Here is a 17582-nt window from a genome sequence, read left to right as displayed (position 1 = left end):
CTAACCAGCCCATCGCTGCTGTGGTCACGCATGAAGCAGTTCCTAGAAGCCGGCCGTTTTCTGTGTGTGGGTCTGTGAGAGAGAGAGAAGGAAGGAAAGAAAGAAAAAAAGGAATGATCAGAGCACAAGTTCTGGAGTTCTTTTGTTAAATGTATTCTAAATATTTTATTATTTTTGATGCCATGGTAAATGGACTTGTTTTCTTCACTTCACTTTGGACTGTTCATTTGCTCCTTTGTAGAAATAAAATTGATTTTTGCACATTGACCTTGTGTCCTACAGCTTTGATGAAATCATTTATTAGGTCTCATAGCTTTGTAGTGGATACGTGAGGATTTTGTCTATATAAGATCATATCATCTGCAAATAGTTTTACTTCTTCTTTTCCAATCTGAACGCTTTTTATTTCTTTTTCTTGCTTAGTTACCCTGGCTAGAAGTGATCTGGGTGGATGCGTTTGTCTTGTTCCTGATTTTAATGACAAAGTATTTAGCCTTTCTCCATTGAGTATGGTGGGTTTCACATGGATGCCTTTTATTAGGTTAAGCAAGCACCTTCTATTCTGAGTTTGTTGAGTGTTTTTATCATAAAAGGATGTTGAAGTTTGTTAAATGCTTTTCTGTGTCTGTTGAGATGACCATGTGGTTTTTGTCCTTTATTCCATTATTATACTACTAGTGCCCCGGTGCACGGATTCGTGCAGATGAAAAGGAAGTTAATTAGAAGGTGGCCGGTGGGGTGGGACTCGGTGAGATGGGCCAGACACGCACTAGAGCCAACCACCTGCAGTCCCTCCCTGGCCGGCCGCACCTGGTGAGCGCCGCTGCTTGAAGGGTGTCTGTGGAGTGAGCGGGTCCCTCCTGCAGGTGGGGTCCCTCAGCCTGGCCTGTGGGGATCAGGCTGAAACCAGCTTTCCAACATCCCCCGAGGGGTCCTGGATTGTGAGAGGGCGGTTTTCGGGTGACACACCCCAGAATCGGGCTCCCTCCTCTCTGGTTCCAGGGTGTGTCACCCGAGAACCGCTGTTGCCAAGTCACTGCAGCTCTGCAGCTCCTGTGTTGAGCATCTGCCCCCTGGTGGTCATTGCATGTCATAGCTATCGGTTGGAGAGTTGCTTAGCCTTTTATATATATACTAGAGGCCCAGTGCATGATTGAATCATGCACGTGTATGGTTCCCTACACGCTTTCGCTTTTCGCGGTGGAGCTGGGTGCCTGTCCGCTGGTGCACTAGGCCTTTCAGAAGCCTCCAGCTCGGCAGAGGCTTCTGAAAGGCCTGGTGCCGGAGCAGACAGGCACCCAGCTCCCACACTTTTGATGGTCCACGGCCGCTGAGGGGGGCTGCTGCGGACACCTGGCTACCCTGCTGTTGAGAGGTGCAGCTGGGTGTCCGCGGCAGGCCCCCTCAGCGGCTGCGGATCTGGCCGTTGAGAGGCACAGGGGGAGGGAGTCCCGCCCCCTGCGCCTCTCAACAGCAGGGTAGCCCCCCTCAGTGGCAGCGGATCCGTGCCGGATAGGCCACCCCGAGTCCCGCCCCCCAGCCTCTGACTGCCCAATCGTGGGCGTAGCGGAGTGATGGTAATTTACATGTTACTCTATTATTAGATAGGACTAGAGGCCCGATGCATGAAAATTCGTGCAAGAGTAGGCCTTCCTTTCCCCGGCTGCCAGCACTGGCTTCCCTCGGTCACCCGGGACCCGGGCTGGCTTCCCTCCGGCCCTGGCTTCGTCAGGAAGGACATCTGGAATGACATCTTCTAATTAGCATATTACCCTTTTATTATTATAGATATCGATATTATGTTGATTGATTTTTATATGTTGTACTAACCTGGAATTTTTGGGATAAATTCCATCAGATCCAGATGTATAATCTTTTTTAAAAAAATTCCTAGATTCTGTTTGCTAGCAATATGTTGAGGATTTCTGTGTCCATATTCATAAGAGATACTGATCTTTTTTCCTTGTGATGACTTTGGGTTTAGTATCAGGATAGAACTGGTCTTATACAATAAGTGGGGAATGGGAACTGTTCCCTCTGCTTCTATTTTTTTTTGAAGAGTTTGTGAAGGATTGGTATCAATTCTTTATTATTAAAATTGAAATATGACATACAACATTATGTAAATTTAAGGTGTGCATGTAATTTTATACATTTATGAGTCGTGTTATGCTTGTCATCGTAGTGATAATTAGCACCGCTATCAAATTACATAATTATTTATTTTTAGTGGTTGGAGTAATTCATTTTAGTTTCTAAGCAAGTTTTATGATTATAATACAATATTGCTGTCTGTGTTTACTGTACTATACATTATATCTCCAGGGCTCATTTATTACTCATTGCAAGTTTATCAATTCTTTAAATGCTTGGTGGGTTACCCAGGGAAGCCATCTGGGTCTGGGCTTTGCTTTGTGGGAAGTGTTTAAATTACTAAGGCAATCTATTTATTATAAGTCTATTCAGCTTTTCAGATTCTTCCCCAGTTAGTTTTTAAAAAATATATATATTTTATTGATTTTAGAGAAGAAGGGAGAGGGAGAGATAGAAACATCAATGATGAGAATCATCGATTGGCTGCCCCCTGCACACCCCCTACTGGGGATCGAGCCCGCAACCCAGGCATGTGCCCTTGGCCGGAATCAAACCTGGGACCCTTCAGTCCACAGGCCAACGCTCTATCCACTGAGCCAAACCAGCCAGGGCTCCCCAGTTAGTTTTAATAGTTTGTTTTTTTTCCATTTAACCTAAGTTATCTAACTTGTTGGATTACAATTGTTCTTAGTGCTCCCTTGTAATTCTTTTCGTTTCTGTGATGTTGGTACTGATGTTTGTTGTTGACGGTAGTAATTTGAGTCTCCTCTCTCTTTCTCTGTGTTCTTTTGGTCATTCTAGCTACATGCTTGTCAATTTTACTGATTTTTTTCAAAGAACCAACTTTGGTGGTGTTGATTTTCCCGGATGGTTTTCTGTTCTGACTCCATGCTGATGACATCCAAATACTTAGTGTCTGTTTCTTAAAAGCAGGGACTTGCACTCTGTAACCACCCTGAATGTCCGACCAGAGCAGCCGGCACGTCCGCTGTGGCCCCAGTAGGTTCATGGCTTCTCCTACTTAGGAAAGGGTCCCGTCAGACCCGCCCTTGCACTTCCTCATTTACAGGTCCTGGATTTCCAGATGACCTGGGCAGAGCTCTGGGCTCGGCCGGTCAGCGCCTCACGAACGCTGGACACCACTGCCCAGTCGAGATGCAATGTCAGCCAGGAAGCCAGCCATGTGCGTGGTTTCCAGGTAGCACATTAGAAAAGTGAAAAGAAACTGGTGAATTACTGTTAATCTGCTTTTTACCAAAATACTCGCACGTGACCCTGTAACCACTCTAACAATTATTAACAGGATGTTTTCTGTCTTTTCCGCATCAAGCCTTTGAAGTCAGGGGCATGTTCCGCCCCCAGAGCACGTGTGCCCAGCAGCCTCGTCAGCACTCAGTGCCCTCGCGGGTCAGCGCCCTGCGCTCTGCGCGTCGAGTCCGCCAGGGGAGGCAGGCGGCTGTCAGAGGCGCGTCTGAACTGGGCCTGGGGTTTGCACACACGAGATGTTTCCCTTAGTTCCAGGTGGGGAGACTTTCCCTCGCTGTCACTTTGGAAGGTGATTTTTCAGGTTTCCAGGATCCCGGATGTTTAGTTAATTTCTGCAGCTGAGGTGACCCTTTGCCAAGACCCTCCAGTGTCCTCCTGCTTCCGTCGCTGAACTGCCTAACTAGGAGGTTCACCTGTCTCTCCCTGCGGGTTTGAACATACAGACGAAGGGGACGCGGGAGTCCTTGGCTGTTGCCGTGTGCCCAGGAGGGGTGGCTTACTTGGGGTCTGCAGTCCTGGCCACCAGGACTCAGGTGTGACGTGGCTTCCTCCTTAACCAGCCTGGGTTCCTCTGTCCCATCACTCTGGGCTTCCCGGTCCCTCTTCCCTGCTGGGCATTCCGTTCGGATTCCCCAGAGAAGTGGACTTGGATTCTTTTTTGCTGCTCCCACCTCAGCACCTGGAATTCCCCGTGGTTTTTATCGGGGTCGGAAGGTAGCTCCCACAGGTGGCTGCGTGGCAGGTGTGTGTAGGTTCAGGGTGGGTGTGGGCACGCCTCTGTGAGGGTCCAGGCACTCAGGACTGACTGGAGCTCTTTTTCCTCTGCATCCTCAGACTCACAGAGGAGACGTGGGGCAAGTTCCGGGAGGCGGGCTGGCTCACACTGGCACGGGGCCTTATCTGGTGTCACAGCTACCACAGGAGGCGTGGGGTCATGGGACAGTTATGGGAGGCCCTCTTGGAGCCAGTCCCTGTCCTCCTCCCTGGGGTGTGACCCTGATTAAGAGAGAGCTGCTGGCCACGTGGTTACCAGCTGGCCTGCCCTAATTATTGGTCCCAATCCTGAGAGGCGACTTGGAGCCGAGGACCCTGGTGTGGGAGTCCCTCTCTGGTGGCCTTTTCAGGACAGCCCTCAGCACTCGCAGCTTCCCCCTAGTTTCCAGGCGCCTGGGGGCCAGCTGGGCTGGGAGGGCACTGGGCCTCGGGGTCCACAGGTAGCTTCTGTGGGAGAGGAGGGGGCTGTGGGTGACCTGAGCCCTCTGCACTCTGAGTGCCTATAGGGGCACCTGGGGTCTTGTGAGATCAGGGACGCCCGAGGGGGTTCTAGCTGCGAAAGTGGGGCATGTGGAGGCCCCACTGTCTCCAGCGGGTTTCCGTCGTTGCCATGGCCACTGGGAGCTGCCACAGTGGGAGAGCCATGCCTTTTCTGTCGGTGACCAGGGTTGGACCACGGGAGGGATGTCATTCTCTGAGCTGGAAAGACTTTGCCTGAACTGGTGGGGACAGGCCACACGGGGGTGCTGGTGGGCTGCCTGGTCTGGAGCCCAGTGGTTGCATAACCTGTGTCATCAGTGGGGTTTAAATCCTGAAGTTGTAAGGAGGATGAGCCACCGGAAACCAGCTGGGAGGCCAGGAGCTCCTGTGGACCGGGTTTTCTTCTGCCCCTGCCCCTCGGAGCGGCCGCGGCTCTGTCGCTCTCATCAGCTTGGGGTGCATGTCGAGCAGAGACACGCTGGCCCTCGGTTGGCCAGTACTGACACCCAGCTGCTGTTCTGAGGGACGGGCTCGTCCTCCGTGCTGTGTTATCCTCCCTGCCCCTTACACAGCGTCTGGGGGCCCCTGGGTCTGCAGGGCCACACTCCTGCCTGGGGGCCCAGCACCTGTCGGTGTGGCCCCTTCAGAGAGGCTGAGGTGTGTGGGCAAGGACCGCTGTTGAGGGCTGTGTGAGGGTCCCGACCTCCATCTGAATTATGTGACAACACAGCCTCCACAGGGCCCCTGGGGGCGGGGCGGGCGCTGCCCTCCTGAGGCTCAGGGAGGTCACACGGCTGGGCGGGGCACCGTACACGGTCCTCTCATCCTTGGATCTGCAGAGGCAGTGCATCAGGGTTCAGGTTCAAATCCTGTGTGTCCCTTTTGGCCAGTGGCTCTGCCTCAGTGCCCCCCATATTTGGGTTGTTGGGGTTCCAGGTGCTGACATAGGAGCCCTCTGGAGAGGGGGCGCACACCTGCAGATGGGCCTCCCAGATGGAGAGAGACACCGATGGCTCAGCTAAAGGGGCGGGACCGGGGCTCAGGAAGGAATGGTCCCCAGATGTGCCCCTTTCCCACCCCATCCTGGGTCTCGGCCCCCAAGGGGCATCAGGCACGGCCAGCCCTGCCACGCGGCCTCGTTGTCCATTTAGAGAGGTGGTCAGTGATGGTCTCAGATGGCATCCTGGCGTGTGGGGGGCCTATTGCCTGACCTCGAGGTCCCCACACTCTCCCTCTGTTAAAGGAGGGATGAGAGGCTAGGTGTGAGCAGCCTGCCCGATGCTGGCACAGGGTCCGAGCCGGTGAGGGGCCGGCCATGGACCCAGGAGCCGGGCGTCTCATCCCCAGACCACCTGTTCACTGTGGGCTGCCACGTGGGGCTGGATTTGAGGGACATGGCTGTCTCTTTGGGGATGGTCAGAATAGATGCTCCCGTGAGCCCTGGCCCAGGGGTCAGCTCTGCCAGCTGCACTGTCGTCAGGATGAGTGTCTGAGCTTCTGAGGAGACCTCTTCCTTCTTGGGATGGAACGGTCTCTAATGCCGGAGCCCTTTGGTGTGGAAAATCGCTCTGCGCCTTTAAGGTCCCAGCTGCTGGGTAACGACAAATGTGTCCCTGAGAACCTTCTCCAACGAGACCTCCTTGTCCTGCTGGGGGCGGGGGGCAGCAGGCGTCCTCAGACATGGGGTCCCAGGGCTCGGGGTCATCCTGAGGAAGAACAGATGCCCTTTCAGAGGCAGGAGTAGGGGGTGACTTCAGCGAGGGGTCCCTTCGCCCATCCTCCCTGCCCTGGAGGCGAGTGTCCAGATGGAAAGCTTTTTCCTCATGTGTAGAAATGGCCCAGGCTGGTGTGGTTTGGAGCGTGTGGTTTGTGGCGGACGTGGGTTCCACGTGTTTGGGATGCAGTTAGTGGTGAGACAACTTGGGTGTTGTTGGCTCCGTTTCTCCTGTTTCCCGGCTGAGTGCCTCCGGGGGCACACGGTACGTGTGCAGCTGAGACGCCCTCTTCCAGCTCTTCCTAGCTTCCGGGACGGCCAGTCCCGGCACCTCCTGTCCTCGCCCACCCGTGCAGCCCTTGCTGGGCCTTTTTGCTGGCGAGGCGCCCTGGCTCCAGACTCTGCAAACCGAAGGGCCGGGTCAGGCTTGGGAGCATCACACCCCCCCATTTCCCTGACAGTCCCCGAAGCTGCCTCTGTGCCCAGGACCTGCCACAGCCCATCAACTTAATGTAATCTGCTGATTTCTGTGAGTTCTTACACATTTGGTTTCTGCAGGACACATTTGTCAAGCAAACGGTAATATTCTATCCACTCAGGATGTAGTGATAATAATTATATATCTTTGCAGGACCTTTATTATGGGCTGGACACTTTATAGGATTCAGAAGATTAACTACTTTAATCATTAAAACAACCCGAATTGCTCGGTAACATGATTCCTCTTCTATATCTAAAGAAATGGAGACACATGATTAATCTAAAGTTGTGGAGGGGAAGAGCGGGTATTCTAACCCAGGAAAGAGATTCCAGAGGTTCTGGAGTGATCCTGCACTATACGGATTATCAGTACTATTTTAGGGTGAGTTGAAAGGTTTAGCATCCTTTATGCTGAGTTAATATCTGTATGAAGTCTTCCTCAGAAGTTCCTTGGTCGAGAGCAGTTGGATCCTCATAGCTCACATTCATCTTCCTCATGGTGATGGTGATCTTTTTTTTTTTTTTTTATAATATATTTTTATTGATTTCAGAAAGTAAGGGAGAGGGAGAGAGGGATAGAAACATCAATGATGAGAGAGAATCATTGATCAGGCTACCTCCTGCAAGTCCCGCACTGGGGATTGTGCCTGCAACCCAGGCATGTGCCCTGACCGGGAATTGAACCTGTGACCTTCTGGTTCATAGGTAGATGCTCAATCACTGAGCCATGCCGGCGGGGCCTCATGGTGATCTTGACCTCCTCACCTAGTTCACATCTTGCTGTTCACACTGACCTTCATCTCCTCATTCATTTCACATCCTTCTCCTCACCCTGACCTTGACCTGAAGTCTGGTTCACGTCTCTCTCCCTCTAGACTTCGACCCTCACCACTTCTGGCACTGGAGCAGCTTTGCGGACTACCTGCAGTGTGTCCTGGCCTTCACGGGCATCGCAGGCTACGTCACATACCTGTCCATCGACTCAGCCCTGTTCGTGGAGACCCTGGGCTTCCTGGCCGTGCTGACCGAGGCCATGCTGGGCGTGCCGCAGCTGTACCGCAACCACCGCTACCAGTCCACGGAGGGCATGAGGTGGGTGGGCACATGCCACTGCTGCTGTCCCCATTGGCACCAGGTGCCCATACATTCGGTAAAAGTCAAATGGGTACAAATCTGGTTGCTTTATGTTCAGTTACATTTGTAAAACAGCCAGTTAGAGAGCAGTTTAGGTTTAAACACATTGATCCTCTGACCTCTTGATGCATGAGCATTGTGCTTGTGTGCGACAGGTGAGAAGCTGAGACCCTCTCCTGAGCAGGAAACAGGTCACGGGATCGGAGAGCTGCTCCTCCCGCATTGCTGAGCCTGAAGCTTCGGAGTGGGAGGGAGGGCTGAGTGTGGAATAGGGATGGAGGGCAGCAGACTCCGCTCACGGTAGCAGAGGTGTGCGGCCATTGGTGGGGAGTGTCATGAGATGCACTCTCAGGATCCAAGTCCAGAACATGTTGTATTAAATTTACACCAAAGTATTTCATTTGCTTTTGAGCAACTGTAACTGGTATTGCAGTTTAAATTTCATTTTCCATTTGCTTGCTAGTGTATAGAAATGCAGTTAATTTGTATGTTTCTCTTGTATCATTCACCTTGCTGAACTCATTATTTTATGTATGTACTAGAGGCCCAGTGCACGAATTTGTGCACCAGTGGGGTCCCTCAGCCTGGCCTGCGGGATCAGGCCACAACTGGCTCTCTGACATCCCCCAGGGGGTCCCAGATTGTGAAAGGGCGCAGGCCAGGCCGAGGGATCCCACCGGTGCACGATCGGGGCCGGGGAGGGACGCAGGAGGTTGGCCAGCTGAGGAGGGACTGTGGGCGGGCTCCAGGGCATGTCCAGCCCACCTCGCTCAGTCCCGATCGGCCGGACCCCAGCAGCAAGCTAACCTACCTATCCCCTGGTGGTCAGTGCACGTCATAGCTACTGGTCTACTGGTCGATTGTCTGCCCCTGATGGTCAGTGCACGTAAAAGCAACTGGTTGACCGGTCTACTGTCTGTCCTCTGGTGGTCAGTGCATATCATAGTGAGTGATTGAGCAGCCTTAACATATCATTAGCATATTATGCTTTGATTGGTTGAACGGCTGACCGACAGAGCATATTAGGCTTTTATTATATAGGATGTATGTATATATGTATTTATTTATATCCTCACCCACGGACATGCTTATAATGCTTATTGTTTTTAGAGAGAGAGGAAGGGGGAGAGGGAGAGAGAGAAACATATCAATGTGAGAGAGAAATATTCATTGATTGCCTCCCATATATGCCCTGACTGGGTATCGAACCCACCACCTAGGTAAGTGTCCTGACTGGGAATTGAACCCACAACCTTTTGGTGTATGGGATGATGTTTCAATCAACTGAGCCATCCAGCCAGTGCTGAGCTCATTATTTTTAAGAGTTTTCTTATAGATCTTGGATTTTCTATGTAAATAATCTATATATATATAAAAGGCTGAGTGACCGGCTGACTGGCTGACCTGCTGGTAGCTATGCTGTGCACTGACCACCAGTGGGCAGATGCTCAACGGAGTTGCCAAGCGACAGCAACATTGCAGAGTAACCTCTCGCACTCCGGGACCCCTCGGGGGATGTCGGAGAGCCGGTTTTGGCCTGATCCCCACAGGTCACGCCGAGGGACCCCACCTGCTGGAGGGACCCCGGTCACTCTGCTGATGCCCTTCGAGTCCTGGCACTGCCCCAGGTGCGGCTTGCTGGGGAAGGACCACGGGAGGTTGGCTCCAGGGCATGTCCGGCCCATCTTGCCCAGTGCTGCCCTGCCAGCCACCTTCTAACTAATTTCCTTTCAATGTGCATGAATCTGTGCACTGAGCCTCTAGTTACATATAAATGGGGATGGTTTTATATCTACCTTTCTGGTCTGTATGCTTTTTATTGCCTTTTCTTTCCTTATTGCACTAAGTAGAATATCCAGCACTGTGTTTAACAAGAGCAATCATAGTGGGCAAGGTGTTTTTCCCGATAATAAGGAGAAAGCATTCAGTATTTCACCGTTAGGTATAATGCTCTGTGTAGAAAGTTCTCTAGTCCTGTTTTTCTGCAAGTTTTTATATTAAATGAGTGTTGAATTTTGTCAAATGCCTTTTCTGCATTGATTGATATGATCATGTGATTTTTCTTCTTTAGCTGATCATAATTATATTGATAGTTTTCAAATATTGAGTTAGCTTTGCATTCCTTGAATAAAGTTTCCTTAGTCATGATGTACAAACAAACAAACAAACAAACAATAAATAAATTGCTAATTTCTACTTGCTGATACTTCAAGGATTTTTGTGTCTACATTCATGAGGGATATTGGCCTGTAGTTTTCCTTTTTTCTTTTTCTGGTACTTTTTAAGCTTTGTATTAAGAGAACACTATCTTCATAAAATGAATTGGCAAGTATTCTATTTTCTGGAAGAAATTGTGCAAAATTGGTGTTAATCTTTTTAAGCATGTACTCGAATTCTCCAATGAAATCATCAGGACCTGGATATTTCTTTTTGGGGAGGGTTTAAATTATGGATTCAATTTCTTTAAGAGTTATAGGGTTATTCAAATGATCTATTTCATATTGGGTGAGCTGTGGTAGTTTAGACTTGTTGAGGAATTGGTACATTTAGTCCATGTGGTCAAATTTAAGTGTGTAGAGTTGGTCATAATATTCCCTTCTTGTCTTAATGTTTGCAGGTATGCCCCCTGTTCCATTACTGGTAGTTTATAGAGGTTGGCAAACGTAGGTTTATAGTTGTGAATATGTGAAACACAGACTTTATTCTCATATTATTATTTATTAATTATTGTATTATTTACTTGTTTTATTTGTAAATCTACTTCTGCCCACCCCTATATATATTCTTTCTTTCTAGAAGTTTGTCAATTTTATTGATCTTTTCAAAGAATCAGCTGTTTTGTTGACTTTTCTGTTTTACATTGCATGGATATTTGTTCTTATCTTTATTTAATTGATTAATATAAGACTTTCTTTTTCCTAATGTAAGCATTAATTCTATAAATACCCTCTCGGTACTGCTTTAGCTGTGCCTCACAAACTTTGATGTTTTATTTTCATTCATAACTATGCATATGTTTATTTCAAGACTTTCCCTTTGACCTATGGATTATTTAGAAGTGTGTTGTAAAATATCCATGTGTTTAGAGGTATTTTTGTCTTTCCATTATTTATTTCTAATTTTATTCCATTATGCTTAGAGAACACACTCTATATGATTATAATTCTCTTAAATTTATTTTTAATTAATTTTTAAAAATATTTTTATTGCCCTAACCGGTTTGGCTCAGTGGATAGAGCGTCGGCCTACGGACTGAAAGGTCCCAGGTTTGATTCCAGTCAAGGGCATGTACCTTAGTTGCGGGCACATCCCCAGTAGGAGGTGTGCAGGAGGCAGCGGATCGATGTTTCTCTCTCATCAATGTTTCTAGCTCTCTATCCCTCTCCCTTCCGCTCTGTAGAAAATCAATAAAATATATTTAAAAAATATTTTTATTGATTTCAGAGAAGAAGGGAGAGGGAGAGAGAGAGAGAAACATCAGTGATTCTCTATCATTGATTGGCTGCCTCCTGGATGCCCTTTACTGGGTATCAAGCCTGCAGCCCAGGCATGTGCCCTGACAGGGAATCAAACCGTGACCTCCTGGTTCATAGGTCAACCACTGAGCCATGCTGGCTGGGCTGTTTGCTAAATTTTTATTAGATTATTTGTGTTGATGTTGTTAAGTTCTGATTGCTGCTTTCCTGCCTAGGTTTTCTATCACTTGTTGAGAGAGAGATGTTGAAGTCTCCAACTATAATTGTGGATTTGTCTATTTTTAGTTTTAGTTCTAGTATTTGGTTCACCTTCTAATTAATGAAATTTCCGGAAACCGGCTCACTTGGTCTTGCTCCGCATTGCCCTTGAACCCTGGAGCAAGCAGCTCGGAGTCTTGGCTGCCTGAGAAATGGAACAGGTCTCCCAGGGGCGGGGTCCTGTCTGCCTCACCTCTCTGCCTCCAGGCATATATTTTTATTCCTCCTTGACACATAATAGGCCAGGTGAGTGGAGATGCTCTACACATGTGTGTGGTTAAGGGTGTGCACACACACACACACACACACACACACACACACACAGTACATGTACACACACACAGTCCAGTCAGCAGCCCAATAAAGAGGAGGGCTGGAATAATTAGAGTTCCACAAAAGCCCTGGAACTCTTTTAAAATTATTGAGATACTAGTAGTCCTGAGCACGAATCTGTGTATCAGTAGCTCGCCAGTAGCTCTCTGCCGCCCTCCAGTAGCTCCCCTGGCTCCCTGCCCGCTCCCCCCACCCCCGCCCCCTGCCACCCTTCCCTAGCTTGCTGCCCTGCCCCCTCCTGTAGCTTTCCGCCCCACCCTCCTGCTGATCCATGATCTGGTCATTACGCTTCACGGTGTAACGACCATTTGCATATTACATCTTTATTATATAGGAGGATAACTCACCATACAATCACCCATTTAAAGTGTATAATTTAATGGATTTTAGTATTTTCACAGAATTGTGCAGCCAACCCCAGGGTCTTACTTTGAGGACATTTTCATCACCCCAGGAAGAAATATTGTATCCATTAGGAATCAAGCCTCATTTGCTCCCAAACCTCCCTCCCCCATGATCTGTCTGTGTAGGTTCATCTGTTCTGGACACTTCATATGATCAGAATCACACCGTGCTCGGTCTTTGTGTCCGCATCCCCCCGTTTGCGTAAGGACGCCCATGTGCGATGTTTCAGTGCTGCGTTCCATTCTGAGGTTGAGTAATATCCCACTGCACGGACGGACCACACTGTGCTTGTCCATCTTCAGTGATGGACTTCGGGGTTGTGTCCACTTGCTGGCTGTTGTGAATAATGCTCCTGTGAGCATTTGTGCACGCGTTTTTGTGTGGACAAACGTGTTCCTTTCTCTTGGGATACGCCCAGGAGCGGGACTGCTGGGTCCCATGGCGACTCTGTGTAACAATCATCTGAGGATCTGCCGGACTGTTTCCCAGTGGCTGTACCGTCTGACATCCCCGCCAGCTCCGCTGTGGGTGGGGTTCTGGTCTCCCCGACCCTCACCACCGCATTCCCACTGACGTTTTCATTCTGGCCGTCCCAGTGCGTGGGGCTCATTGTGGTTATGCACCTTTCATTTGCATTTCCCTAACGACTAAGGATGCCGAGAGCCTTTTCATGCGATTATTGGACATTGGTGCAACTTTGGAGAAAGGTCTGCTCAGATCCTTTGCCTATTTTAAAAGTTGGCTCTTTGTCCTTTTATTATTGAGTTGTCGAGTTCCTTAGGTTTTTCTGGATACTAGAACCTTGTCAGATACACGAGTTGCAGATATTTTCTCTCATCCTGAAGATCGTCTTGGCCCTTTCTTGACGTTTTCCTTTGCAGCACCGAAGGTTTCAATCCAAGAGCCCACTGCCTAACCCAGGGTCACACAGACCTCCTTTGGGACATGTGTTGGGCGGATTTTCAGTTTTGGGAGAGCTCTTGATGGGTGGCAAGGAGGGGAAGGCCTAGGCCCCTGCGAGGTGGGCATGAGCCGAAGGCCCCTGGGAGGAAGCTGGGACAGGTGCAGGCGTCTGGCTTTCATCTCCTGGGCACTGGTCTGGGAGGCGCTATCTTGGCTGCTGGACAGGCCATGGATGAGGCGAGAGGTATTTTAGGAATAGTGATCTGGCAGCCCAGCTGAAGAGGCAAAAGGGGGGTCAAGAATGAGGTCATGGGGGAGCAGGGATTAAAATGGTGGGTGGGGGAGGGGAGGGTCAGGTGCAGATCCAGCAGCTGGAGCTGGGGACGTTATGAGGGGAACTAGACAAGAGTCCAGCTCCCAGGTCACCAGCCTGAGCTGGGAAAACACATCCTGGGGCCTGGGAGGTGACAGTTTCCCCTCCCACTCCCACTGGCCCCGTCTGCAAGGTTCTCTGTGCTTGGGGTGGGCTTCCCGCACTATCGGGACCCTGCGGTGGCTGAATCTCCTCCCTGGAGCGGGGCTTCCTTGGGTGGAACTCCCATGCCCAGGACAAGGCCAAACACAACCGCTTGCAGTGGCCAGGTCCTGGACTTAGTGCCCATGAGGACATCCTTGGCATGCTGAGCAGTGACAGCAGAGCCTCTGAGGCTTGCCCGCCCACCCATCCATCCATCCATCCATCCATCCATCCATCCATCCATCCGCACTATCACTGAGGGTACATAGCGCCCACGTCAGAAAGAGCAGAATTCATGGCTTGGTGAAAGTCCCTCTGTTGAACAGATTCTCAGGGACCCCGGCAGGAGGAACTTCGTTCATATTTGACTGGCTGCTGTGCCCCTGTCCTTCCTGAGCCCTCGCGTGGGCAGCTGGTCGAGGGGCCTCTGCAAGGCTATTGGGTTCCTGTCCCCACGCAGTGGCTGGCTGAGGGCTGAGGCCAGGTGAGGCGTCTGGGCAGCTAAAAATGTCCCTGTGTGTCAGACAGAGCCCAGCCCCGGCGGTGACCTCACGTCTGCACCTGCCCGGGTGAGGAGTGCACCTGTGCGTTCAGGGCCCAGAGGCACCACCCGGCACCAGGCAGGCGGCCCCGGGACAGTGACAGGTGGTCCTGGGACCCCTCCAGCTTTGTGCTCTGCCCCCTCTACCCCTCCTGCCCCTCCAGAAGCACTAGCTGTGAACCGTTAGGCATGCCGCTAAACCTGTCTGTGCCTCAGTTTCCTCTGTGAAAAGGGAGCCATGTAGCTCACCTCGTCTTGTTCAGGGCAGTGCTCGGCAGGGATGTGTGAGGGTGCCGGTGGTGGTGGGCGGCTGCCTTTTTCCTGGGAGCCTCAGTTCTAGCTGTTGAGCAAACCAGGCCCCAAGCTGCACCTGTCAGGTCTGGCTCAGGTCACAGCATGTCCCCTTTAGGGCCCCTGACTGCCTGACCAGGGCTGCGGCTGGTGGCTCTTAGGAGCTGAGAGCCCAGCACTTGCTTCCATTTGCATTTGTGGGATGAGCTCCCCGCCCCTCCCCGAAGGTGCCCCAGCATCTGAGTGGCTCCAGTGTGAGCCCAACTTCGCCCAACTTCAGGAAGAGAATGATAAGCCAGAGTTCGTTGGAGACCTAAGGAGAGAGAAATGCAGATGTGTCTTTGTACTGATGTTTCCAGAACACACTTCCCATAGAACTGAGCATGCTACCTGTGCACGCAGCCGTCAGCACACCTGCGGATTGCGAAGTGGTGTAGCAGTGTCTGAGTCGATAAGGGGGAGCGGGTTTCTGTGGAGGAAAGTCCTGCATTCACGGTGTGCAGTGGGGACGGGGTGCTGTGCTCTTGTCCTCCACTGTGATTTCAGTGTGGACAAAGCAGATGTGACGGGTGGGGTGCTGTGCAGGTTCCTCCTGGGTGTCTGACACTGCACCTTTGGGACCATTCCATCCATGCACTTCCTGCCACAGCTGTACACCAGGTGCTGGCTGGGGGCTCCAGGGGCCAGAGTAGAGGAGCTCCAGGTGAGAGGGCCGCCCCCTCCCAGCCAGGCTCCTCTTGTAGCTCACAGGGTACAGCCAGGCCCGATGCCAGTTCTGTGGGTCCCGGTGGCTGTGAGCCGCTCTCCTGAAGTTCTTGGGTGCTGCTGCCCCTGCCAGGCTGGCCCCTGGAGCAGGTGGTGGTCTTCCCTCCCTCGTCTCCCCAGGGGCCCACAGCAGGTGCGTCTGCAGCCAGGAAGGATAGACCTTTGTGAGGTTGTGGGCCTGCCCTGTGCCCAGTCCCTGCCCAGAGGTTGAGGGTCTTCCAGCTGGAGGGCCTTCCTGTTCTTGTGCCCACACACAGAGTGACCTCACAGCGAGGGTGGGAGGGCTGGGAGGGTCAGGCTGGGGCCCAGGTGTCCCCTGACCCTGGCTTGCCCCCTGACCTGGGATTGCCCCCTGACCCTGGCTCACCCCCTGACCCTGGCTTGTGTCTCTACAGCATCAAGATGGTGCTCATGTGGACAAGTGGTGACACCTTCAAGATGGCATACTTCCTGCTGAACGGTGCCCCCCTGCAGTTCTCCGTGTGCGGCCTGCTGCAGGTGATGGTGGACCTGGCCATCCTGGCGCAGGCCTACGCCTTCTCCCGCCACCCCCCGAAGCCCACCCCCCATGCAGTGCACTCCACCAGTGCCAAGGCCCTATGAGGCAGCCAGGAGGACAAAGACATATGACCGCTGGCTGCAGGCACCGGCTGGCCACCTGTCCTCCTGCGTGGGCCCCTGGGACGGTGGACAGGTGGGGCCCGAGGGCCGTGTCTGCACTCACTCGCTGGAGAACGGCCTGGCAGGTGTCACCCCTATGGGCGGGGCTGTGGATGTTTTCAAGGTGGTGGAAAAGCAGGTCTCGCTCTCACTTGCTCTCAGGGCACCTGCGGAACCTGGGAGACGCTCGCAAACCCGGGAGACGGCGGAGCAGGCCTCTGCAGGACAGGTCGTGGGGAGGCTTCTCTGTGTCTCAGCCTGGACGTGTCCCGTAAACCCGGGCCCGGGGTGCAGAATGAGAAGCAGCATTGGGAGAGCTTGGGCCCCGGCACCTCAGGGCCCATGGTCAGAACAGCTGAGGATGGACGCGCTGCTGGACGGCATGTGGCGAGGGCACTCTGTGCCAGGATGGGCCGGGCACAGAGCGTGTGGCTCGGATCCTGTGTCCACGTGGAAGGGAAGCCACACCAACACACAGGACCTATGTCCTGGTCTATATAGCTGGAGTGGCCTTGCCTGGGCACCTTCAGTGCGGCCTCCTCATAGGACTCGGGACTCAGCCCTAGCCCTGGGCTCGGTAGGGGGCCCAGAGGCCTTGTTGTTACACGGGCCTCCTCCCACTGGGGGCGAGGGGACAAGCCCATGTCTGTGCCAGCTGGGCACTGGCCAGAGCAAGCTCAGGGGTGTCGGAACCAGAGTCTGGAGTTCTCTCCATGAGTCCTATAGGGTATGACAGGGTGCGAGTGGCCCATGTGGGCTCCCTGAGGGCCCAGGGCCCAGCGGGCTGCGAGTGGTTTTCCCCCCTTTTCCTGGGAAGTGCGCACATCTGCAGCACAGCCTGTGATGTCCATCTTCCAGGACGGGGACACGCTGAGCAGCCCCACACCCCACACAATGAGCTGGTGGGCCTGAAGTGACCTTCCAGGGTGGTGGGTCCTGCCCGCCGTCTCCCGCCGGCATGGTTCTCCATGTTCGCTGCATGTGGCGGTGGTGAGGTCACTGGTCTGACACTAGTCCCCACATTTGTTCCCCTTTCAGTATTACATGAGCATTTCAGCCAGGCCAGTCCCGCACCAGCTCCCAGGCTCCCAAAGGCCAAGTGTTCCAGATGCTTCCGTGTGGCTCCCACAGGCATTGCTTTCCCTTCTGCTGGGTGGAGGGGCGGCTCTTTTGCATTATCAGCACTGTCTGTGGCTGGTGCCAAAGCTCTTGAGGTGTCTGCGGTGCTCGGTGAGAAGCGTTTGAAGCTGTTTCCTCCTCCTGAGTTTTCCTCAAAAACTCCTGAATGTTTGAGGATCCTGCTTAGTTCTTTGGCCTGTAAGATGCTTTAAAACACTTATTTTAAAAAAATGAAGGGAGATGTCTGTAGTAGTAGTAGCCTCTAAATTAAAGTATCAATGACTGTAGTGCTGACCGAATGTGCCATGTGTGGGGACGCTCAGGGTTCTTTCCATACAGCGACTTTAAATCAATAAACTGCTCAAGGACCAA

General features: G+C 52.0%; 1 protein-coding gene across 7 annotated transcripts in view; it reads left to right on the top strand.

Moving 5' to 3' along the window:
- SLC66A2 (solute carrier family 66 member 2) overlaps positions 1–17582 on the top strand; it is a 26820-nt gene extending 9238 nt beyond the window's left edge. For 3 of the 7 annotated variants that reach the window (XM_054723741.1, XM_054723740.1, XM_054723742.1), the window contains 3 exons: positions 7684–7900; positions 15827–15929; positions 16254–17582. In XM_054723741.1, the coding sequence (XP_054579716.1) occupies positions 7684–7900; positions 15827–15929; positions 16254–16592 (659 nt within the window). In that variant the 3' untranslated portion in view covers positions 16593–17582. Of the gene's footprint in view, positions 1–7683; positions 7901–15826 lie in introns of all 7 variants that reach the window. The other 4 variants (XM_008160315.3, XM_008160309.3, XM_054723744.1 and 1 more) reach the window with 3 other exon arrangements.

The sequence above is a fragment of the Eptesicus fuscus genome, chromosome 12 (assembly GCF_027574615.1).
Source record: "Eptesicus fuscus isolate TK198812 chromosome 12, DD_ASM_mEF_20220401, whole genome shotgun sequence".
In the NCBI taxonomy this organism is placed as follows: domain Eukaryota; kingdom Metazoa; phylum Chordata; class Mammalia; order Chiroptera; family Vespertilionidae; genus Eptesicus; species Eptesicus fuscus.
Note: the sequence above shows the minus strand (reverse complement) of the source record. Positions and strands in the feature narration are given on the sequence as shown.